Here is a 26,510-nt window from a genome sequence, read left to right as displayed (position 1 = left end):
ATACCAAGCTGGATATATGTTTTAGATGCAATATTAATGGTTCATAAATTATTCACTGCAATAAATAGTATCAAAAAACTCTGTTTGTCTTGGTGGTACATATACATTAACTACCCAGGTCATTATTAAAAATTTTAAGTTTGATATTATTGTAATTATTCCAAAAATGAAAATTAATTAATTTAATGGATTGATTCTTATGTTCAGTTATCTTAACCAAATGTATTGAACAAAATCATTAGTCATGCTGAATGTTTTCCCTTGTTTTTGGTGTTTGTATATTATATAGCGAACAACTATTTTAATAATGACCTAGGTAGATTGTGTACAGATACTGGCTACATAAAACTGATTGCAATCAAACAGGAAATAAGAATAATTACTAGAATAAATTATAATTTTATTTCATCAGTTTGTAATAGTACAACATAAACATGTGACACAAGTTATAAAATTGACAACTGAAATGTCATCACTAAGACATGTAATGTAGCAGACATTAGGGACAAAAAGAAAATTCCTGGATGTGCTTAATTGTCGTCAACACACATTTAAAACCCACTATAACCCTCTACTCAATAGAGAACTCATCCATTTACATACAATACACTGATTATGAAAGTCATAGAGTATATTAGGCATTTGTTCCGTAGCATAGAATTAAACCACGACTCCATACATGCATTATCATTTTACTTTCATCCTTCAGATCTTAATCTACAGCTACAATGGAGTCATTAAAATTAATCAGGGCACAGCATATCAATGCTATTTTGTCTATAGTTGACACATCATTTTCATCCTTTTGCATCAGAAAACGAATAGGAATGACACCAATCAAAAATGTGTACTTCTGGCGAACAAGTCCGATCACTCTTTCAACATGGATTCTGACATTTGCTAGTTTGCGTGTTGTTTCAATATCAGCAGCTGAAAGTTGATTTTGGCCTCGAGTGAACGCTGGAATATGAACATGACCGGCATGAGACCCTACACTTGCACCTATATCAAACCCACGGTCAGCTAACACTAAATCTCCTGGCATGATCTTGAAAAGAAATCCACAGTTTTCAGTCAAATGTTTATCACTGGTGCGACCACCCCAAGCTTTAGAAACAAAACAGACAGTGCCCTGAGGAGTTATACCAATTAAAAATTTTACAGTGTGGTGATGCTTATATGAAGACCATGTCTCGGCCCTGGCCTCTAAGCGGGAAGGTCGCTCGATGAAAACCTCGAAACAATCAATTATGACTGCACATTTTCTGCCAAAATGTTTCCTGAATTGCATCGGCATTGTCTTCTCAAGTGTTTCCCGGGCTGGCCAGTATATGGATGGATGCAGTCGTTCATACATAGCATCTATTGTGCTAGAGAAAAGTCTTGACACAGTCGATGGTGACACTTGGAATAAATACGCTATGAACATAGATGAAAGATTCAATCTCAATCTCATGAGTGTCATAATGAAAATTTCAAACTTTGAAAGTGACTCGCTGCATGGTAAAAAGTTAGCAAGATACTCAAATACTACCATCAACACAGCATATGTGTTTATACCAGTCAGTTGTTTCACTTTATCATCATCCTCCACAAAGAATTCTTCGTTGAACAGCACTGTTTGTTGCTTTTTAATGCTTTCAAGTTCAGAACGAAGACTATTTATTTCACATTCCATCCCATTGATAAAACTAAATGTAATGCCTGTCTGCACACCTGTACTCACAAACTTGCTGTTGACATTCACATCATCGAAGTCTTCTATCACACTGTCAATTTCATCTCCACGTATCTCTTCTGAATACAACCTGCGCTGGGTCCGATTCTTGATTCTGTTATAGCGGCTTACACTTGGAGTTTCTTCAGGTACTGCGAGGATCTGTGCTCCACGAAGACCTATGCTTGGTGCCCAGTCGGGATTTAGTCTGTCATGCAGATCTGCTTTCTTGCCTGAAAGTTTTCAATATACCATGTGAGTTTCATGTTGTACAGACCGTTATAACTTGACAATAATTATGAAATAATGGGGTGGCATATTTTGGTAGCTTGAAACACTCTGGACTACTAATCCTGGGGTGCATGGTTTGAAACCTGCCTGGGGCACTGGGGTTAGGGTTATGGTACTTTTCGACTAGCGATGAATTGGTTCGACACACAATATGCTCGGATGTATCGGCAATAGAGACCACTCATGTTAAAGAAGGAATGGGTCTATTGGAAAGATCTGGGGTATCGCACCCAGACTCCTTGTATCACACATCTGTCTCTCCCTTGTGTATACCTCTCAGGCCATTTGCAATAATCCTTTAGGGAACAATGCTTATTACCTGCCAATAATACTTAAAGAGGGTACAACAGTACACGTCATGGAAATTTATAATATAAAAAATTCAGCTTATATATATATACTGCATGTACATTTGCAACTCATTACTGAAGTTCATCAAGCTACCTCAAGCACAGTAGTAAGTGTCATACAGTCAAGTCATTATAATGTTAAATATAATGTAGCAGCTTTTCTATTTCATCACATACCGCTTATGAAGTGAGTTGAACATATTCTAACTTTGGTCAAATATTTCGTGCTGAAGTCTTGGTTAATTCTTGCTAGCCATTCTCTTCTTCGGTCTGCAGTAAGTTTTTCCCATTCAGCGCCTTGATTTGTAATTACTGCAGGTAATCTATAATACTGCAGGTCTTTTTCACGATCTTTTCTGTGATTACAGCCATAAATCGAACATTTAAGTACCATTTTTATTGACTAACGATTTGTTTACATCGATCAGCTGTTCGGATGTGTTAATCACCGGATATTCCGTACTGCGCATGGGCCTCCAAGATGGCCGCCGGCAAAATGATTACGTAACATGAAATTCGTCTATTGTGAATGAACGAATGAATACATATATATATAGACGATACACTGTGTTATGATTGTTTAAGCCACAAATGGACACATCCTTAATAGTCCCTGGACAATATATCTGAACCTTCCCCCAACAAGTCGATCAGAACTTTCTTTACGAAAACGTCGGCTAGTTACAAATGGCGCCCAACAAGTGTGGATTATTTTGGATTTTTGTGGACATACCAATAATGAACAGTCGTACAGAAATAAACGGCTTTGTGATTTTTTTATAACAGACAGTTTTATGTACTGGTAACATTGTGGAACAGTAATTCAGGAACTAGTATACCATATAACCATGAAGGATGACTTTTTGTTTCCTGCCATTAACATTGCAACCTGGCCCTGGCAGAGGCATGTACAGTTCATTGATGTTACCAGTGGAATGCCGCGGACGTCATTTTAAGACTGGAGGAGCCCAAGCAATTGGTTGGAACAAACAGACAGGAAGGAGGACCTCATTTTGCTGAACATTATTTAGAGACAGAGTGATTAAAAACACATTTGTGAAGATTGAACTATTATCAAGTGAAGTGTGAAGATTTGGACTTATATTTAGTGATATCAATATTAATAATTATTAAGACTAAAACATTTTGTGTTTAAAATATAAATAAATCCAGTATTCCGAGGTTCAACAGATTTGTGAGTACATAATAATTATTCACTATTATTTTGTATGATTTCATGTTTTATTTATTTTAAATTTTTGAAAGACATTTCCTAATAATTTTGAGCAAGTGAGCATTTGTAATTGAGTCTGAGAGCCTATTTTGCACTTGCATGATTTAACAAATTGGTGAAGGTATTTAGAAATATCTTATTCCTCCCTCTTCTTTTAACAATTTAAATATTGTTCACATTTCATACATGCTGCTATTTTGACAGGTATTTTTACTTGTTTGTTTACAAAATTTGTCAACTTGATGGTGATTTCTATGTTGACACCGGTTTCCAATCCACTCATTGACCTACATTTTTTTGTTTATGTGCAGTTTTTGTAGCTTAAGGATTATTTTGGCAAATAAGGATTGCATTCATTTGATTTCAGTGACATTTCGCTGTCCAAGTCATATTTTGCTCCAAATCTCATTGCATTTTACTAAAATATTCAGTTCGTTAGCTTGCGGGACTATTTTTTCGCAACTGGCTACTTTGCATATTTTTTTTCCGCCATTGCAATTCTATGCAACGTCAATTTTGATTGGTTTTCATTTGGGAAAATCACACGATGTCATAAGTAGTTGTAAAATTTCATTGGTTATTGAGTACACACCCCTGGTTACCACGTGCTCAGTTTAGTAGTAGTATTACCATATTTGGAAGTAGGTCAATCACAGTATCGGAACTCTGTTAGATAGTAATGTAATGAATACTACAGACACAGTGTAGTGCATACAGTATAGACAAGTTTATGATACTTTAGGGTGTTTGGTAATTTAGCATTTTAATACTACAACTAAGATATATTAGTCAAATATAGTTCAATTAGAATTTATAATACTTATTTGAGTTTGAATAATTTACTGTAGTTATTTATTAGTACTATTATTTATTAATTTAGAGTACTTTGAAGTATCAGAATTTGAACAAATTTACAGTTGCAGAGAATAATGAAGATGTTATTTGACATACTTCTGTATTCTTTGTGAATGATTTTGAAATCATGAAGAATTGAATTTCTTCTGTATTCCTTGTTGAACAACACCACCATAAAAAAACCTACAACAAGATACTTAGAAAATTTGTTGAAAATTGGGATAAATGTTTGTTGATATTTATATATTTTTGGGAATTGAGTGTGCTGCGTATTGTTATTTTTCACACTTTAAATTCAGTTAATATATTTTTGAATAAAAAGGCAGATTTCCATTCAAATTTTATTAATGGAATAATTTTGAAGATTGAATAGTTTCAGTATTTTTGCATTTTATAATTAGTCCACTTAATTAATTACATTGATTTGAAATATTTTTTATTAGATAAATGTTGTATTGTCTGATAGTCTTTTAAAACTTGCAGTATTGATTAGTTTTGATGTGAATTTGTAAATCTTATATGCATTTATTTAATTTAGTTTAGGGATAACTGAATACTTTGCCTATATATTCTTTGTAAGTGAGATGTAAAATAAGCTTTGGCTCATAGCATTATTGTGTGAAGGCTCATTAAAATTTATTGTTGTTTGCATATGAATTGACTACAACTTTGTGGAAGGTATTATTTGATATAATTGATACCGGCACTTTGGTGTTTGAGGGTTATGAAGTTATTTTTGAAATTGGACATATGTAATTGACGCCGAATACTTATTGGAATTGAATGAAGTTACATGTGAAGATACATGGTCAAAAGATGGAACTTTGAAATTGAATGTACGGTGTACAGTTAGTGTCATGATAGTGAAGACACATGCATGATATAACTTTGATGTACATGTTGTGTAATGATGTCAGATGGATAATATCGTGTGATAAAAAATCAGAACTATGGAAGGCTATTTGGGACAATTCAGTTGACATCTGTGAATGTTATTAGTTGAAGTTGAATTATGGTGCATTATTTGTGTCATAAAATGAAGTGATGTGAACTCTATTTGAAGAAAGTCCGTGGTGATGGAATTATTATGTGAAAATTGTGAAAATAGGACATTTCGCTAATAGTGATAGTTAACTGACACTTTGTGTGTATAGTGATACAGTTGAGACAAAGTATCATTTTATAAGTGAATTTTGACATTAGTGAACATTGAAGCATATGACATTAGAGGGTTGTTAAGCCATGCTACAAGCGAATAGTGCAGTGCATTGAGATGAATTAAAATTTATGATATGGTGGAACATTTGTGCCATAAATGTACAAGTGAAAGTGAATATTGTGAATAATTGATGCTGATACATAGATATGTGTGATTATTTACAGTAAATTATTGTAAAAGGAAATACTATGAAAACTTAGGTGAGAATACCCTGGTGATAAATAAACAGTGACCTTATGGAAGTGAACATCGACCATTAGATTGCATTTTGTATAAATTATTATTTAGTGAACATTGACAATGGCTGAAGTTGAAGATGCCAGTGATAGTGAATACGAATGGGAACATGAGTCATTCATCCATCCTAGGTTACCCATGTTTTGTGGGGTGGATAATGGAAATGAAGTATGCTGGGAAAGCTACAAGTTTGAGCTGGAGATGCTCATGGAGGGAGGCATGTATGGCGAAGAAGAAATACAACTCGGGATAAGGAGGTCGCTAAAGGGGAAGGCATTAGATTCATTAAGGAGAATTGGAATTGGAGCTACTGTTGATGAAATATTAAAGAAGCTAGATGCTGACTATGGGAGTTTAGAATCAAAGGAAGAAATACTTGGGCAGTTTTATTCAATTTCTCAACACGAGGGGGAAAATGTGAACAGTTATTGCTCAAGGGCAGATACTTTATTCGATAAAGCGGTGAGACTAGGTGGGTTGAGAAGGACAGATACAGAGGTTGTTAGAAAAGTGATTCACAAGGGGCTTAGACAAGAATTGAAGTTAAGGTCATATTACAAGCTTGACACAGAGAAAGATTATGGGAAGTTTAGGTTAGAGTTGCGAAGATTAGAAGCCGACATGAAGGAAGAGGAAGAATGGAAACATCATACCGCATGTAACCTAGCTCAAGATAGAGATACCGAAGTAAAGAGTGAACAAATACAGGAGATGACAGAACTTGTGAAGAAATTGTACCACAGAATTGAGATACTGAAAAGAGAAAGCGAAGGTATTTATCAAGAGAGAGCTTCTTACACCATTGGAAGACAGTACAAGAGATATAAGCCATGGAACAGATTCAGACAAAGAGAGCGATATATTCCTCACAGACCAACATCATTTCAACCCACTTGTTATCAATGCAATAGGAAGGGTCACATAGCCAAGAATTGCCCGAACGCTGTTATAAAGTCCATGACTAACACTAAGTCAAAGAAGGAAGTTAAGTTGGTTGGTGATACGAACGAAGCAGAAATTCAGATAAATGATACTACAGCAAGGGCTCTGATAGACACAGGAAGCTGCGTAAGTACAATAACGAAGACTTTTTATGACTCTTACCTGAACAACCTAGAATTATTACCTGTCCAGAATATCTTGAGAATAGAGTGTGCTGATGGGGGAAAACTACCATACCTAGGTTATATAGAGGCCAACCTATCAGTTGAAAAGGGTCTGCAGAAATCAGGAAAGCATGCATGTCTATTTCTAATCACGAATGACACACCATTTTCTGAAAATACACCTGTCCTGCTTGGTACGAACATTCTAAAAGAACTTCTAGAAGAATGTGAGAAGAACTTTGGGGAGCAGTATCTGCAGCGAGCCAACCTATACTCACCTTGGTACTTATCCTTTCGCTGTCTTGCCATGAGGGAACGCGACCTAAAGAAAAATAAGAATCGTATTGCAGTCATCAGAAGCGCGTTGTCTGAGAAAGTAACTTTACGACCAAACGAAAGCATTGATATACTTGGATATACTGATAGAGGAATTGAGTTTGGAAACACAGCTGCCCTTATACAAGAATCAACGGAAGCATACCTACCTGATTTCATTGATGTGACACCAGCAGTTATACATTACCAGCAGAAGAGTAAGACCCCGATAACAGTGAACCTTTCGAACGTGACCACAACAACAGTAACAATACCACCAAGAGCCATACTATGCGAACTCCAACCTGTGACGATTGATGAAGAAGTACTTACCTCCATAGAAGAAGAGACTAAGAAGGACGTATTGAAAGAGATACATGTAGATGAAGACCAACACTTAACTGATGAACAGAGGAAGCAGATTTTGGAACTACTTGAGAGACACCGCGACATATTTTCTACCAGTGACACAGACATTGGCAGATGTGATTTAATTAAACACCGGATAGATCTTTTACCTGAATTTCAAACTCCTTTTAAGCAACGCCATCGAAGAATCCCACCTAACATGATAACAGAAGTTCGCCAACACTTGGAGCAACTACTAGCAGCAGGAATAATTAAGAAATCTAAATCACCATGGTCATCAAATGTTGTACTTGTCAGGAAAAAGAATGGAAAGTTGAGAATGTGTGTAGATTATAGACAGTTGAATAACCGATCGGTCAAAGATGCGTATGCTCTTCCAAGGATAGAAGAAGTATTTGATGTACTGCATGGAAGCCGATACTTCACTACAATTGATATGAAGGCGGGTTACCACCAGGTAGAAGTAGAGAATGATCACAAAGAAAGGACTGCATTTACAGTTGGACCCCTAGGCTTCTGGGAGTATGTGAAAATGCCATTTGGCCTTAGTAACAGTCCTGCGACTTACCAGAGACTTATGGAGGAATGCTTGGGAGATATGAACATGAGCATTTGTGTCATCTACCTGGATGATCTGATAATTTTCTCAAACACTTACGACGAACATCTTGAACGAATCGATAAAGTACTCACCCGCTTAAAAGAATGTAACCTGAAACTTTCGCCTGAAAAATGTTATTTTATCCAGAAAAAAGTAAACTTCTTGGGACATATTGTCAGTTCTGAGGGCATTGAAACTGACCCAGCGAAGATCCAGAAGGTAAAGGATTGGCCAACACCCTGCAACGCAGATGAATTAAGATCTTTCCTTGCGTTTGCCGGCTACTACAGAAGGTTTGTCAAAGACTTCAGCCGAATCACAAGGCCCTTGTCAGACCTTCTACCAGGAACTGCGACGAAGAAGGGCAAGAATAGTAAGACGAAGAAACCTACAAAAGAGTGGCAATGGAAACAGACTGAACAGGAAACATTTCAAAAGCTGAAGGAGATACTGACAAATCCTCCAATACTCGCGTATCCGGACTTCACTTTACCGTTCGAGTTGCACACAGACGCGTCATACCAAGGACTTGGAGCTGTTCTTTATCAAGATCAAGACAACTACAAGAAAGTGATTGCATATGCCAGCCGATCACTCACTAAATCAGAAAAGAACTATCCTGCACACAAATTAGAATATTTGGCACTGAAGTGGTCAATTACAGAGAAATTTTCTGATTACCTAAAGATGATGCATTTTAAAGTTCTGACTGACAACAACCCACTAACCTACATACTTACTTCAGCGAAACTCGATGCAACCGGTCAGCGATGGGCGTCAGCATTAGCTCAGTACGACTTTGATATTACTTACCGTGCTGGACTGAAGAACGCCGATGCGGACGGTATGAGTAGGTACCCGCACAGAGAAGAACAAACAGAAGGTAGAAAAGAAGTGAAAATTGAGGAGAAAACAGTAAAGGCAATCTGTGGTATGATACAACCACCATATTACGATACTTTACCTGCATTCAGTGTCAACATTATTGATGCAACGGAGGTTCCGGGACAGACGATGGCACAGAAAGAGCTAAGAGAAGTAAGAAGGAAGCAGAGAGAAGATAATTTGATTGAGAGATGGCGAAGGGCCGTGATAGATAATGTTTTACCAAGATTCACTAACACCAAAGAAGATTCTGTCATGAAGAGACATTTCAAAAAGTTTAAGATGAAACGAGGCGTATTGTACAAAGAAGTACATGAAGAGGACGGAGTGAAAGATCAGCTGGTACTACCTGAACAATACAGACGTGAAGTGCTACAAGGCCTCCACAATGATGTTGGACACCCCGGAAGAGAAAGGACATTAGCACTCCTAAAAGAACGGTATTATTGGCCAAATATGACAAACTATGTTGACAAGTGGGTGAGCAGGTGTGACCGATGCCTACGGCGGAAATCTCCGATGAACACCCGAGCTCCACTAGTAAACATTTCCACCACATACCCACTTGAGATGGTTTGCATGGACTTCCTGACACTGGAACCATCCAAAGGAGGCATATCCAACATCCTTGTCATAACCGATCATTATACGAAGTTTGCCCAAGCGATCCCCACGAAGAATCAGACGGCCAAAACTACAGCAGAAGCTTTATATAACAACTTTCTACTACATTATGGAATTCCTTCAATTTTACATTCAGACCAAGGAGCAAACTTCGAATCCGAAATCATCAAAGAACTATGTTCACTGACTAACATTAGCAAATCGAGAACTACACCTTATCATCCAATGGGCAACGGGATAACGGAAAGGATGAACAGGACACTACTCGGCATGCTAGGGACATTAGAACCAAATCAGAAGACTGATTGGAAGAAATATATTGGACCGCTAGTGTACGCATACAACTGCACGCCGCACGAGACCACAAAGGTGTCCCCATTCGAGTTGATGTTTGGAAGAAGGCCTAAACTACCAATTGATGCTGCATTTGCCATAGAAAGAGATGTTAGAGCAAATACCCCAACTGCCAAGGAATATATTGCTGACATGAAAGACAGGATGCGAAAAACAAGTGAGATCGTTGAAAAGTACACGGAGAAAGCCAAGAGCAAGCAAAAGAAGTACTATGACTTAAAAGCAAAAACGGTGAAGATTAAAGTTGGTGACAGAGTGTTAGTGAAGATTTTAGCTCATGAAGGCAAACACAAGATTCAAGACAAATTTGAAGAGGAGATATATGATGTGATTGAACAACCGAGAGAAGGAATTCCTGTGTTCAAGCTAAGAAGCGAAAATACCAAGAAGGAAAAGACATTGCATAGGAACCATCTAGTTCTAGTAGATTACGGGTACGATATAGATAGGGACCTTGCTGATGAGAAGCCTGAAGATATATCGACAGTGAACGATGGCGATGTACAGGCAGAAAAGAAAGAAGAAACGAGAAAATTAGAAGAAAGTAGAGATGCAAAGAAACAGTGTGACGTCACAGAAGAGGAATCAGATTCCGATGATGAAGCAAGTTACTACTATGTACCACCTACATATAAAGATGGGGACGCCCGTCAGCTTGCAAGAAAGGATGACAATTTAAAGATTGTAATAGTGGAAGATGAACTAGGTAGCGCTACAAGACAAGAAATATCAGAGATCAGGCCTGAAGTAGGAGAAACTGAGTCTCCAGAGGACACAGTACGTAAGGAGATACACGATGAGAACACAAAGGAAAGAAGTGGTATCAGGAGTGAACAGACAAGCAGAAAGGAATTAGAGATTATTGAAGAGACTAATAGGAAGGAAACAGGAACTTTAAAAGACAGAGATGAAACTCTAGAAAAGAGACGAACTGAAGAACACAAAGATCAGAATGTAGGTAGAGTGCCGGATGTAGACCAGGATCAGACAGCACTAGACCAATCAAGAAGTAGAGCAGACGTTAGACAACCTGAAAGAGGACAAGCTCATCGATCTAGAAGCAGATCAGGAAAGGGAAGTTCTGAAAGAAGAAACAGACGTAAAAGTCAAGCGAGAAGTATAGAGGTAGAACATGATTTAGAAGACGAAACACATACTGAGGTACGAAGATCTTCAAGACAGAAAAAACCACCATCCAGATATGGAGATTATGTGATGAGTGCAGTAGTAACACGCCCAACAGATACAAGAATACAAACTCTTGAAGAGTTAGTGAATTCTGGGATATTGAAGAATATAGATAGTGTCATGGCTCAGAAACTAGTGGACTGTGTTTTTAAATAAATGGAACTGAATTTTGTTTTCGCGGGTTTTATGTTTGTAATTGTATGCATTAATTTGAAATAAACTTTAAATTTATATGAAGTAAAGCGCGGACGTTTTTTTGTTTGGCGGGGAGAAAACGGTAAGAAAATGTATTTTCGTTAAATCTGGCATTTGATTTGAATTTGTTGAGAAATGGCTTGAAATTTTGAAATAGTTTGGAGAAATAGATTGTTATTCCAGATGAAATTAGAGATTATCCGAGGTATACTTGTTTACGTTTGGATATATATAGTGTAGCGACGAGTTATTCTGTAGAAGATGTAATGACCTTGTATTGGTAAATATGTTGAAGTTGAAGTGTACTTGCACAGTATAGATAAATGACGGGACGTCATTTTACTCAAAGCAGAGGTGTGTGTAACCCATTGCCAATTTGCCGTTTGGCCTATTCCCTTAAAATAATAAGATGTTGTGAAATCAGCATTTTTTCACGCACTTTGTTTTTTGAGTTCAAATTATCATTTTGACAGACATCTTGTCTTTTTACATTTTTAAGATTGGATCCTAAGTATAATGTGATCTGGTATGTATTAATTCTCAATTGTTTAAGTCTGCATTTGGTTAAATGAGTGTATTGGATGCTTTGTTTGTATTTTTATAGTAAGTCACATATTTTCGTGGTTCTGGTAAACTACCTGTTCAAAACAGCAGTGACTTCTCATTCGTCTATTTGTTGCACATTTTGCACACGTTCATAACCTGTTGGTTTACAGTTTAACAGAACATTGACACCACGGTCTTGGGGTTGAGAGCAGAGAAGACTGAGAGACATATATATTTGACATTTGGCGCCACACGCCTGTAAGTGTTCATTGTATACTGTTAGGTCATATTATTCTCTTTTATCATTTTAGCTCTAGACACATTATGACTTCAGTAATTATTGTGAAGTGTTATTGTTAAATAGTAATATATAAAACTATGCGATGTATTATATTAATTATGTACTCACTACTATTCCATTGTTTATTTTCAGTATGTTGATTTGTGACTTGTGACTTGTTATCATCACCATTGTGAATGAACGAATGAATACATATATATATAGACGATACACTGTGTTATGATTGTTTAAGCCACAAATGGACACATCCTTAATAGTCCCTGGACAATATATCTGAACCTTCCCCCAACAAGTCGATCAGAACTTTCTTTACGAAAACGTCGGCTAGTTACATTAAAACACCGTAAAATTCAAATACCATGTGTCTAATGGTTGGATAGCATTTCAGTCTATATTCCAGTGTTCTTATCACAACAAAACTCCTGAAATGCATCGAAATAAGGGCATTTTGTTTTTCAAAACATTTTGACAGTTGGCGCGAGGTTGCGTCCCCTGAAAATTTAGTCAAAACGGTTAATTTACTCACCGGGTTGCAGATTCCACAGTCGTCTTCTGTCTTGAAATTGGCAGTTGGTTTTGTTAAAATACGCCATAATAAATGAAAGATCGCCAATATAGAATATTTCTGTTGTTGTGGCGGCCATTTTTTAGTCTACGAAGTTCGTACGCCACCCTAGAGCTTTCGTAGAAATGTTCGTAGATCTACGAAGAAACAGGTGCTTGTTCGTACGAAATTCTTAATAAAATGGCTAAACAGCCTGAGATACATCGTACAAAGTTCGTAAGCAAAACAGACTTCGTACGGAGTTTAATAAAACTGGCCCTTATTCTAGTGAAGCTTGGAGTCCGGATTTATTCTAGCAAGCAATTTGGTTGGTGCAAAAAAAAGGAAAAAGTCCAATGTCATTAAATGTAACGGTCAGCTCGCGCAAGAAAAAATCAAGATAAAATAAATCATGCATTCTTAAGTAATGTATTTCAAACATATCCTTTGTGCTTTAGAATTATAGGTTTATTGCGTTATTATTAATGTTCTTGTAAGCTATTGAATATTACTGGTGTTTTAAGCATTGAAAAACCGCACTCTTTCTTCGACCGAGACAGGCGGTAAATCGGTTTGTAACTTTTCAGCCGATTGCCCCTACTATGAACGCTGCCCTGAGCGGGCACCGTCCAAAAATGGATGGGAGTATGACTCATTTTTATAACATTATGCTCCTTAGGTCACACCAATTTAATGTTTTGTTCATCGGAATTTTGCCAAAAAATATTGGAGCGTCAGCAAGCGAAAGACAACAACAATTTTGTCAGTTTTCATTAAACCAGAAGCGAGCGAAGAGCGAAAAATATTTTTCCCTTATAAGCAATGTAATTAAGAAAGATTGTTCAATATAATTGCCCTAAAACCGGCCATTTAAATGCAATCTTGAACTGAACCTCTATGGACATTGGGAAAATGTCGGAATACATACTATTTATTTATCCGTGTATAGTACAAACATTATTTGGATAAATCAATTTTCTAATGTTATTAAACATGTTTTAATATGATTATCATGAATATTAAAAAATAACCCTGATATAAGTTAAAGGTTTGAAACAACTTATATAAATCTACCTGAATCACTTCACATCATTTGCAACTGTATTTAGACATACTTAGGATTGATTTTGGAATTGTAAACAATAATTTGTTTGCACAGGCATCATCAAATATCAGATTCCATATACATTTAAATTGCTAGACCTAGTTTTGTTTTTATTATCACAGGAAATGCAATGGCTTATGCTTATCAAAATAAAAAGAACAAGGGTATGTTCAGAGTACTTTTATGGTCATTTAGATGGTTTTTATGCACCAGCCAATTGTATAAGGCCCCCTAAGTCCGGAATAGCGGGGATTTTGATCGGTCCATCCAATCCCGGTTAATATACCCGACCTGCAGGGTCAAACTGCTGGTAAAATCCCTGCGAAATACCCCCGCACCCCGGGATACCTAGGTAATGCGATTCCCCGTTATTTTCAATGTTAAGACAAAACCAACGCATTCACAAGGCACTGCGGGGCCACCGGAAGTAAAAACATGACCCATTATCCCCGCTGTCCCCGGTATACCCCCGGACCGGGAGCGAGGTGTTGGCGGGTGCAGTGTTTACAATTGACGAATCATTTTAATCCCGGATTATGCTGCAAATGAAACAAAATTTAAGTTGATAAACTTAGGCTTACCTATGATTTGATCTATCCAGACAAGTGTATATATCGTTATTCGTGAAAAAATATTTGTTCAAAACTGTTGTTTTGTCAGAATTTGTCCAAACATGAGCTTGATGCATCAATTTGGACCAAACAATGACACATGTACATGTTAAATTGAGCTTTCATCTTCAGCATCGTCGTAACAAGGTAAAGGTTTGGTCACTTGTATTATGACTTGAATTTTTTTTTACTTTTTTGATCATTTCGATTTCCGTCCAAAACGAGTCACACTAACAACACATAAAAATAGCTACCAGTCTCAGATACACATGTATGCTTTATTGCATTATTATTGCTTTAATTAATGATCCTTTAGTGCAGGAGACAATGAACAATGACTTCTAGCATGCTCAAAAAAACATATTTATTGTCAAAATTAAGATTTAATTTCCAAAATTCGACTGACAGCAAGCTAGCAGCCAATAACAGCAGCCAATAAGTACAGCAGCCAATAAGGGACTTAGCAGCCAATAAGTACTTTTACCACGAAACACGAAATGTGAAAGGAATCTACTATTTTCCAGCAGCCAATAAGAACACCTGCCACACAACAACAATGTTTCAATGAAAATATCATTAACGCAAATGGTTTATATAAATAAAACACGATGAAACATAATCAAAAAGAACCAGTACGAACAAAAGTAAACCATAAAATGAATATGTATTACAGTACTCAGTAGAGGCTACCCGCGGCTAAATAGTATCCGGGATAACCAGCTAATATGTTGATAACACATGGGGGAATAATTTAAATTGGATTTATTTTTGGCCCCAGATAACATAAACATTTAAAATATTAGATCAGCTTTTTAAAATATTATTACTGGCACAGTTTACCCCCATTCCCCCGATAAATACTGTACTTTATAATATTTGGTATTTGGTTTTTAATCCGAAACACCCGCTATATTAAGTAAAAATATGTATAATATGAATAGCGTTCTCGTAAAATTTGGTATCAACATATTTTAGCAACGTTCTTCAATCGTTTTACTATGAGTTGCATTCTGGTTGTTTAGTCAGTATTTATATAAGAGCAATGCGATTGTTTACCCTCGCAATCAAGTAAAATCCTGTCCGCGAGCACGGTTTAATCTACTTCTTCTATTCTATTTGTACCACAAATACCTAAACATCTCGGTTTTGCCGAATTACGGCGATTTGCCGCGTGCATGTATACGGAATTAAGTCGTACGCAGTAACAGCAGATGATTGCGGTGATGACGCGCACCACCGCGTTGGCTGCCGTGGAATATATCGTTGCGATATTCCGCGATGACGCATTCTCTCCCGCTTTGTTGATAGTGTAATTATCTAAGATTCATGCTGATCAAATAAAGACTCCAGAAGACAGGGTAAGCATACGACGCAGACCCTTTAAAAAGAATATTCCCTGTACTCATTTAATAAGCGTAGTACTGGGGTTAGGAAGACCATATGTATCCTCCAAGACGGGGTCAGTGCATGGCAAAGAAATTAAGGAAATTGTGTTGTTAGTACGACAGCAAGATGCCGCACCTAAATCCTTGGGACCCCTTGTTTCGACCAGAAGGAGGCAATTTGACGCTCTAAGACAGGGTACTTGCAATGGCTATGAACTGGCACCTACAAATGACTTCCATCTTAGGGTCAGCTTAAATAAATTGACCCCAACCTCTTGGGCCCTTTTGATTGTGTTAAACAAACACATTAAACTACTTTGGGTTGATGGTACGACCAAAAAGAGGCGATGTGACGCCATAAGACAGGTAACGGGCATAAAATGGACATCTGGGCTATCACCTAGCACCGCTCAATAACTTCCATCTTGGGGTGAGATTGACAAAAATCGACCCCCAACGTCCAGGACCCCCTATTTGGGTAAAACAAGCACACTGACCTACTTTGGGTTGCTGGAACGACCAGAAGAAGGCGATGTGACGCCCTAAGACCGGGTACTGACATGAATGGGACATCAAGGGCTATCACCTAGCACCGCTCAATAACTTCTATCTTGGGGTGAGCTTGACCAAAATCGACCCCCAACGTCCAGGACCCCCTATTTGGGTAAAACAAGCACACTGACCTACTTTGGGTTGCTGGAACGACCAGAAGGAGGCGATGTGACGCCCCAAGACCGGGTACTGACATGAAGAGAACATCCAGTACTATCACCTAGCACCGCTCAATAACTTCCATCTTGGGACGAGCTTGACCAAAATCGACCCCCGAACGTCCAGGGCCCCCTATTTGGGTAAAACAAGCACACTGACCTACTTTGGGTTGCTGGAAGGACCAGAAGGAGCCGATGTGACGCCCTAAGACCGGGTACTGGCATGTAGGAGACATACAGGACTATCACCTAGCACCGCTCAATAACTTCCATCTTGGTGTGAGCTTGGCAAAAATCGACCCCAACGTCCAGGGCCCCCTTTTTGGGTAAAACAAGCACACTGACCTACTTTGGGTTGCTGGAACGACCAGAAGGAGGCGATGTGACGCCCCAAGACTGGGTACTGACATGAAGAGAACATCCAGGACTATCACCTAGCACCGCTCAATAACTTCCATCTTGGGGTGAGTTTGACCAAAATCGACCCCCAATATCCAGGACCCCCTATTTGGGTAAAACAAGCACACTGAACTACTTTGGGTTGCTGGAACGACCAGAAGGAGGCGATGTGACGCCATAAGACCGGGTACTGACATGAAGGGGACATCTAGGTCTATCACCTGGCACCGCTCAATAACTTCCATCTTGGGGTGAGATTGACAAAAATCGACCCCCAACGTCCAGGACCCCATATTTGGGTAAAACAAGCACACTGACCTACTTTGGGTTGCTGGAACGACCAGAAGGAGGCGATGTGACGCCCTAAGACCGGGTACTGACATGAATGGGACATCTAGGGCTATCACCTAGCACCGCTCAATAACTTCTATCTTGGGGTGAGCTTGACCAAAATCGACCCCCAATATCCAGGACCCCCTATTTGGGTAAAACAAGCACACTGAACTACTTTGGGTTGCTGGAACGACCAGAAGGAGGCGATGTGACGCCATAAGACCGGGTACTGACATGAAGGGGACATCTAGGTCTATCACCTGGCACCGCTCAATAACTTCCATCTTGGGGTGAGATTGACAAAAATCGACCCCCAACGTCCAGGACCCCCTATTTGGGTAAAACAAGCACACTGACCTACTTTGGGTTGCTGGAACGACCAGAAGGAGGCGATGTGACGCCCCAAGACCGGGTACAGACATGAAGGTGACATAGAAGGCTATCACCTAGCACCGCTCAATAACTTCAATCTTGGGGTGAGCTTGACCAAAATCGACCCCCGAATGTCCAGGGCCCCCTATTTAGGTAAAACAAGCACACTGACCTACTTTGGGTTGCTGGAAGGACCAGAAGGAGGCGATGTGACGCCCCAAGACCGGGTACTGGCATGTAGGGGACATCAAGGACTATCATCTAGCACCGCTCAATAACTTCCATCTTGGGGTGAGTTTGGCAAAAATCGACCCCAACGTCCAGGGCCCCATATTTTGGGTAAAACAAGCACACTGACCTACTTTGGGTTGCTGGAACGACCAGAAGAAGGCGATGTGACGCCCCAAGACCGGGTACTAACATGAAGAGAACATCCAGGACTATCACCTAGCACCGCTCAATAACTTCCATCTTGGGGTGAGTTTGACCAAAATCGACCCCCGAACGTCCAGGACCCCCTTTTTGGGTAAAACAAGCACACTGACCTACTTTGGGTTGCTGGAACGACCAGAAGGAGGCGATGTGACGCCCTAAGACCGGGTACTGGCATGTAGGAGACATCCAGAACTATAACCTAGCACCGCTCAATAACTTCCATCTTGGTGTGAGCTTGGCAAAAATCGACCCCAACGTCCAGGGCCCCCTTTTTGGGTAAAACAAGCACACTGACCTACTTTTGGTTGCTGGAACGACCAGATGGAGGCGATGTGACGCCCCAATACCGGGTACTAACATAAAGAGAACATCCACGACTATCACCTAGCACCGCTCAATAACTTCCATCTTGGGGTGAGCTTGACCGAAATCGACCCCCCCCCCAACGTCCAGGACCCCCTATTTGGGTAAAACAAGCACACTGAACTACTGTGGGTTGCTGGAACGACCAGAAGGAGGCGATATGACGCCATAAGACCGGGTACTGACATGAAGGGGACATCTAAGGTTATCACCTGGCACCGCTCAATAACTTCCATCTTGGGGTGAGCTTGACCAAAATCGACCACCAACGTCCAGAACCCCCTATTTGGGTAAAACAAGCACACTGACCTACTTTGGGTTGCTGGAACGACCAGAAGGAGGCGATGTGACGCCCTAAGTCCGGGTACTGACATGAAGGGGACATCTAGGGCTATCACCAAGCACCGATCAATAACTTCCATCTTAGGGTGAGCTTGGCAAAAATCGACCCCCGAACGTCCAGGGCCCCCTATTTGGGTAAAACAAGCACACTGACCTACTTTGGGTTGCTGGAACGACCAGAAGGAGGCGATGTGACGCCCTAAGACCGGGTACTGGCATGTAGGAGACATCCAGAACTATCACCTAGCACCGCTCAATAACTTCCATCTTGGGGTGAGCTTGGCAAAAATCGACCCCAACGTCCAGGACCCCCTATTTGGGTAAAACAAGCACACTGACCTACTTTGGGTTGCTGGAACGACCAGAAGGAGGCGATGTGACGCCCCAAGACCGGGTACTAAAATGAAGAGAACATCCAGGACTATCACCTTGCACCGCTCAATAACTTCCATCTTGGGGTGAGTTTGATCAAAATCGACCCCCAACGTCCAGGACCCCCTATTTGGGTAAAACAAGCACACTGAACTACTGTGGTTTGCTGGAACGACCAGAAGGAGGCGATGTGACGCCCTAAGACCGGGTACTGACACGAAGGGGACATCTAGGGCTATCAACTAGCACCGCTCAATAACTTCCATCTTGGGGTGAGTTTGACCAAAATCGACCCCCAACGTCCACGACCCCATATTTGGGTAAAACAAGCACATTGACCTACTTTGGGTTGCTGGAACAACCAGAAGGAGGCGATGTGACGCCCTAAGACCCGGTACTGACATGAAGGGGACATCTAGGGCTATCACCTAGCACCGCTCAATAACTTCCATCTTGGGGTGAGCTTGACCAAAATCGACCCCCAACGTCCAGGACCCCCTATTTGGGTAAAACAAGCACACTGATCTACTTTGGGTCGCTGGAACGACCAGAAGGAGGCGATGTGATGCCGCCCTAAGACCGGGTACTGACATGAAGAGAACATCCAGGACTATCACCTAGCATGCTCAATAACTTCCATCTTGGGGTGAGTTTGACCAAAATCGACCCCCGAACGTCCAGGGCCCCCTATTTGGGTAAAACAAGCACACTGACCTACTTTGGGTTGCTGGAACGACCAGAAGGAGGCGATGTGACGCCCTAAGACCGGGTACTGGCATGTAGGAGACATCCAGAACTATAACCTAGCATCGCTCAATAACTTCCATATTGGTGTGAGCTTGGCAAAAATCGACCCCAACGTCCAGGGCCCCCTATTTGGGTAAAACAAGCACACTGACCTACTTTGGGTTGCTGGAACGACCAGAAGGAGGCAATGTGATTCCCTAAGACCGGGTACTGGCATGTAGGGGACATCAAGGGCTGTCACCTAGCACCGCTCAATAACTTCATCTTGGGGTGAGCTTGACCAAAATCGACCCCCAACGTCCAGGACCCCGTATTTGGGTAAAACAAGCACACTGACCTACTTTGGGTTGCTGGAACGACCAGAAGGAGGCGATGTGACACCTTAAGACCGGAAACTGGCATGTAGGGGACATCCAGGACTATCACCTAGCACCGCTCAATAACTTCCATCTTGGGGTGAGCTTGGCAAAAATCGACCCCAACGTCCAGGGTCCCATATTTGGGTAAAACAAGCACACTGACCTACTTTGGGTTGCTGGAGCGACCAGAAGGAGGCGATGTGACGCCCCAAGACCGGGTACTGACATGAAGAGAACATCCAGGACTATCACCTAGCACCGCTCAATAACTTCCATCTTGGGGTGAGCTTGACCAAAATCGACCCCCAACGTCCAGGACCCCCTATTTGGGTAAAACAAGCACACTGACCTACTTTGGGTTGCTGGAGCGACCAGAAGGAGGCGATCTGACGCCCCAAGACCGGGTACTGGCATGTAGGGGACATCCAGGGCTATCACCTAGCACCGCCCAATAACATCAATCTTGGGGTGAGCTTGGCAAAAATCGACCACAACGTCCAGGACCCCCTATTTGGGTAAAACAAGCACACTGACCTACTTTGGGTTGCTGGAGCTACAAGAAGGAGGCGATGTGACGCCCCAAGACCGGAAACTGGCATGTAGGGGACATCCAGGGCTATCACCTAGCACCGCCCAATAATTTTCATCTTGGGGTGAGCTTGGCAAAAATCGACCCCAACGTCCAGGACCCCCTATTTGGGTAAAACAAGCACACTGACCTACTTTGGGTTGCTGGAACGACCAGAAGGAGGCGATGTGATGCCCCAAGACCGGGTACTGGCATGAAGGGGACATCCAGGGCTATCATCTAGCACCGCTCAATAACTTCCATCTTGGGGTGAGTTTGACCAAAATCGACCCCCAACGTCCAGGACCCCCTATTTGGGTAAAACAAGAACACTGACCTACTTTGGGTTGCTGGAGCGACCAGAAGGAGGCGATGTGACGCCCCAAGACAGGGTACTGACATGAAGGGAACATCCAGGACTATCACCTAGCACCGCTCAATAACTTACATCTTGGCGTGAGCTTGACCAAAATCGACCCCCAACGTCCAGGACCCCCTATTTTGGTAAAACAAGCACACTTACCTACTTTGGGTTGCTGGAACGACCAGAAGGAGGCGATGTGACGCCCCAAGACTGGGTACTGACATGAAGTGGACATCCATGGCTATCACCTAGCACCGCTCAATAACTTACATCTTGTGGTGAGCCTGACCAAATTGACCTCAACGTCTTGGCAACCTCTATTTACGTACAAAAAGCAAATTAATTTACTTTGGTTGTATGGTACGGCTAAAAGGAGGCAATGTGATGCCCTAATACCGGGTACTGACATGGAAGGGACAGCCAGGGTTTTCACCTAAAAACGCATAATAACATCCATCTTCAGGTCAGCTTGACCAAAATTGACCAAAAACGGCGTTGGATCCCGTAATTGGGTAACACAAGCTCATTGGACTACTTTGGGTTAGCAGTATGACCAGAATGAGGTGATGTGACGCCTTCAGAACAGGTACTGGCATGTAGGGGACAACAACATTTAGCACCGCCCATTAACTTTAATCTTGGGTCAGGTTTGCAAAACTCCACCAAAAACGTCTGGGGCCGATTATTTGGATAAAACATGCACATTGACATACGTTTGGCTTCTGGTACGACCAGAAGGAGGCGACATGACGCCCTTAGATCGGGTACTGGCATACAGAGGACATCTACGGCTACCGCTTACACCGCCAAATAACTTCCATCCTGGGATCAGCTTCACAAAAATTAACTCCAACGTCTTATGAACCCTTATTTGAGTAAAGCAAGCACTTCAGATTGCTGTTACGATCAGAATGACGCAGGTGACACTCTAAGACAAGGTGTTTGAATGTAGGGGACATCCAGGATTATCACCTAGCAATGCCCAATAATTTAAATCTTGGATCAGCTTGACCAAAATTGATCCAAAACGTCTGGGGCCCGTTATTTGGGTAAACATGCATATTGACTTACTATCGGTTTGTGCGATGTGACGCCCTATAACCGGGAAAAGGTTTGTAGAGGATATCCATAGCTATCACCTAACACACAAATAACTTCCATTCTGGGGTCAGCTTGACCAAAATCGACCATAAACGTTTGGGGATCCGCTTTTTGGGTAAACAACCACATTTAACTACTTTGGGTAACTGTTACGACCAGAAGGAGGCGATGTGACCCCCCTCCCCCCAAGACCGGGTATTGGCATGTAGGGGACATTCAGGGATATCACTCGGTACCGCCGAATAACTTCCAACTTATGGTCAGCTTGACCAAATTTGACCCTCAACGTCTGGGGACCCACAATTTGGGTAAAACAAGCACATTGACTTACTTTTAGTGGCTGTTACATTTTAGAAGGTAGTTATGGGACGCACTAAGACTGGGAACCGGCATATATCAATATAACTTTTGGAAAGCCATTTTTTAAAGACACTTTAATAAAGTAAAATAGATATACCTGTTTTATATTTTGATGGTATTATCCACGCATATTAACTTTGCCAATGATTGTTAATAAACATTTGTTATTTTGTTTAAATGCAGAAAAGCCTTGCATGTCAACCAAACCTCCTGACCATATTTCATCAATAAAAATAACTCGTCTGCTTCGAAATGTTCATTTAATTGGTTTGTGTAAATCATTTGCTAATGTATCAGCTTTCTTGGACTCTAACAAATCTACTTTGTTTTAGTCATTTTTCCGGGCATTCGGAACTCCTCGGCCATTTTTTCAAAAACAACCTCGGATGTATATGGACGGTTTACATACTTAAAAAGTGGTACGTTTAAGTCCGCTGCAAATAGATCGCGTAGTAATCTTATTTAGTAGTTAAAATTTATGACTTAACTCTTGGGAATCGTAATTATGTTTGCAATAATACACTTCACTGGCAATCAATTTAAACTGAGGGCAATGAATACAACTCTTAAACACTACATTTAATTAATGCTTTTATTAAAAAAAATACGGACTACTTCAACAGATATACCGGCATACATCCGAGGTTGTTTTTGAAAAAATGGCCGAGGAGTTCCGAATGTTTTCCGGGTGGAGGGGGGGGTTGTTACCGTTTTGTCACAGACCTACATTATACTTTGCATTAATAACTGGTGTGACAATTAAATTATATGCAATCTTTGCTTATTTTATTTCCCTCAAAATTGGTCCACAGTTCTTATTTCGCGGTAAGTTTAATTTATCAGAAAGCAATGAAAAAATCGCTTTATGGATGTTTTTTCTCTACCTTTCTCATTAAAAAACGGCAACGGATTATTTTTAGAAAAGACATACTAAGGATTTAATAATTGTGTAAGCTTTTGTTTCTCTTTTATGCAATATGATGCCATTATACATTCTTTTTTTTTATAAACGTCTTGATGTTTATCCGCCATGATTGCCACCAACTTTAATAATTCATCAATAATTGCAATAATCACATGCAAACTATTATTTCCTGCAGCATTCAAATCTACAGTTAATTCTATAAAGTCCAATAATTCATCCCGATTATTGTACAAATTCTTTCTGCATCCACCTTAAGAATATAAGATTCAAGATTGAAGATTCAACTAATTTATTAAGTAACTTGAACACAAATGCTCCTCAATACATGATAAATATAATACATTCAATTAAACATATATACAACGATAACATGATTGGTTTGAAATCTCAGACATGAGAAAAGAACTTATAATCAATCTTTTAACATGAAACTTTAACATTTATTTAGATACTTTTACATTTCACTAACATTTCACTTAAACAGTGAGGATGGCCTAACAACTAATTAGTAAATATTTATATTATAATTTTCATGATGAAAGCTAGATTTTTAAAGGTATATTATGGTATGCAAAAAAGCCAAAATGTAAACCTTCAAAAAAGATCATGAAACAATATTTACAATGTAAGGACGATGTTCAAATGCTTTAGAAATAAATTTGCACAAATTAAGCTGTTCGGAATAATTCGTACCTTGCATAAGATCAATAAATTTGATCATGCTAGGCCTAACGATATATTTTCTTCTCAAATACATTCTATATAAATTATCATATACATCACACACACAAACAAAATGAAACTCATCTTCAATGTCACCATTATTACATATGGTGCAATAACGTTCATGATGATCAATGTTATTTCCATTACGCCCAGTTTCAATACGTAACTGGTGAGACGAGGGTCTCAGTTTAGTAAGAGGAATTCGATACTTTGAAGAAAATGTATCCATATACAAGCGTTCGAAAGAAGTTTTAAAATGCTTGTAAGTACACAAGACTGGGCTGTTATGTATATAAGGCCACTCCTTTTTTATTTTTTGGTTTACAAGAATTTTTGGAAAAATTGTCCACCGGGATGTCGAAAAAAAAAAAAAAAAAAAAAAAAAAGGGGGAAAAAAGTCACAAAACATACCCTTAAAGGGTGAAAACAGATAACAACATAAAAACATTGAAAATTTATATCATATACTTGACATTTTAAATGTTTAAATTGCTATTTATGCATATTTTAATACACTCAAAGTTTCAAAGTTCTAATTAAAAACACAGTTTAAATCTTACATACTTTGCATATAAAACAACAATGGAATTGACTATAAAACATGTTTTCATGTATTAACTACTCTTTTTATCAAAAATACATTGAATATCACTCAGCAAGACATTTGTTTAGCTTTAAGGGTATGCTAAAGCAAAGGTGAATGCAGAACACTTAAAAACTGACCAATATTAAATTGAAAAAAAGAGAAGGCAAATTTCACGCATTAAAATACACAAAAAATGCACTGTATTAAAACAATACATTACATTTTCTAAACATTGTTTCAGTTATTTCAATATTGGAAAATGTCAATAAAGTGAAATAATTACCAATTTTGTAAATAAGAAAGTAACATTTTATGAAGACATTTGAGCTTTAATATTGTGAAAACAATTACTGAAAAACTAAAAACCAAACTAGACCTAGATTTGAGTTTTAATAACCCTTACCATGCGGGGTCTTAGTTGTGTGTAACCCGATCCATGCTAAGTTCGGATATTTTCGGACCGGGATATTTACCATGGGATGTTCACCAAATCCATTTCAAATTCAAATCTTGCAGCAAATTACCACATCAGTACATAAAAATCACGTAGCTAAATAATAAATCTAGCATGTGACTTAACTTTATGTACCAATGATAGTAAACTGACAGAGAAATCCATAATTGTGTATTGGATATTTTCATCTTCTCCCAACTCTGCCATTTTGTGTATACAATTGCATCTATACTTCATGCTTGTTTATTTTTCGTTTTAAAGGGTATTCCTTGGTTACAACAACAAATCTCATTTATAGTGAAATATCAAGTTCATTACAAATTGAAATGGACTTATTCAAAATAGTTTTCCGTGTTGTTTTATCTAAATGTTTTGTACACAACTCCCGGCATTAGTAAATGTCATTGACACATGTGTTCAACTCTTTCATTGCTTTTACTCTACTATTAACCCAAACATGAATAAACATGTAATCTAGAATAAACACAAGCTTTACATTGACTCAATGACAAGTAATTCCAAACCATTCTGTGATTTAAAATCCATAAACACCACCGACCGAACTTGCGAGACTAGGTCACCGGTGTCAACTTAGAAAATTTACTTTCGATTTCACCACTCACACTTAGTGCACTGTTTTTTGATATTTAACCATAAAATGTTTTTCTCACACATAATTTACAGATATGTGTGTCTACTAATTCGATGGCAGCCGCTGACACTTATTTTTTTTTATCTATAAACAACAATATTTTCATGACCTAAATTGGCGGGGAAAAATAATCACGTGACAGTTATTGTTTGTGTCGGCTGTTAAATTTGCCAATGTTTATTGCTATTGTTATTTGAACAACTCCTGCATATTTTAATTAATTATTTCATACAATGAATGACTGCTATCGTCAATTCCGCCATTGCCAACGGCGTTGCCATAACATTTGACTGGCTCACATGCTATCACT

General features: G+C 39.4%; 1 protein-coding gene across 1 annotated transcript; it reads right to left on the bottom strand.

The window, feature by feature from the left end:
• Positions 1-712: 712 nt before the first annotated feature.
• Positions 713-2,730, bottom strand: LOC128233081 (uncharacterized). Its single transcript, XM_052946960.1, has 2 exons — positions 2,691-2,730; positions 713-1,950 (listed from the first exon to the last, which is right to left on the bottom strand). Exons 1-2 carry the CDS (start codon positions 2,728-2,730, stop codon positions 713-715), a joined length of 1,278 nt encoding a protein of 425 aa, XP_052802920.1.
• Between the last annotated feature and the right edge of the window lie 23,780 nt (positions 2,731-26,510).

Source organism: Mya arenaria, chromosome 4 (genome assembly GCF_026914265.1).
Source record: "Mya arenaria isolate MELC-2E11 chromosome 4, ASM2691426v1".
In the NCBI taxonomy this organism is placed as follows: Eukaryota; Metazoa; Mollusca; class Bivalvia; order Myida; family Myidae; genus Mya; species Mya arenaria.
This window is presented reverse-complemented; position numbering and strand designations above follow the sequence as displayed.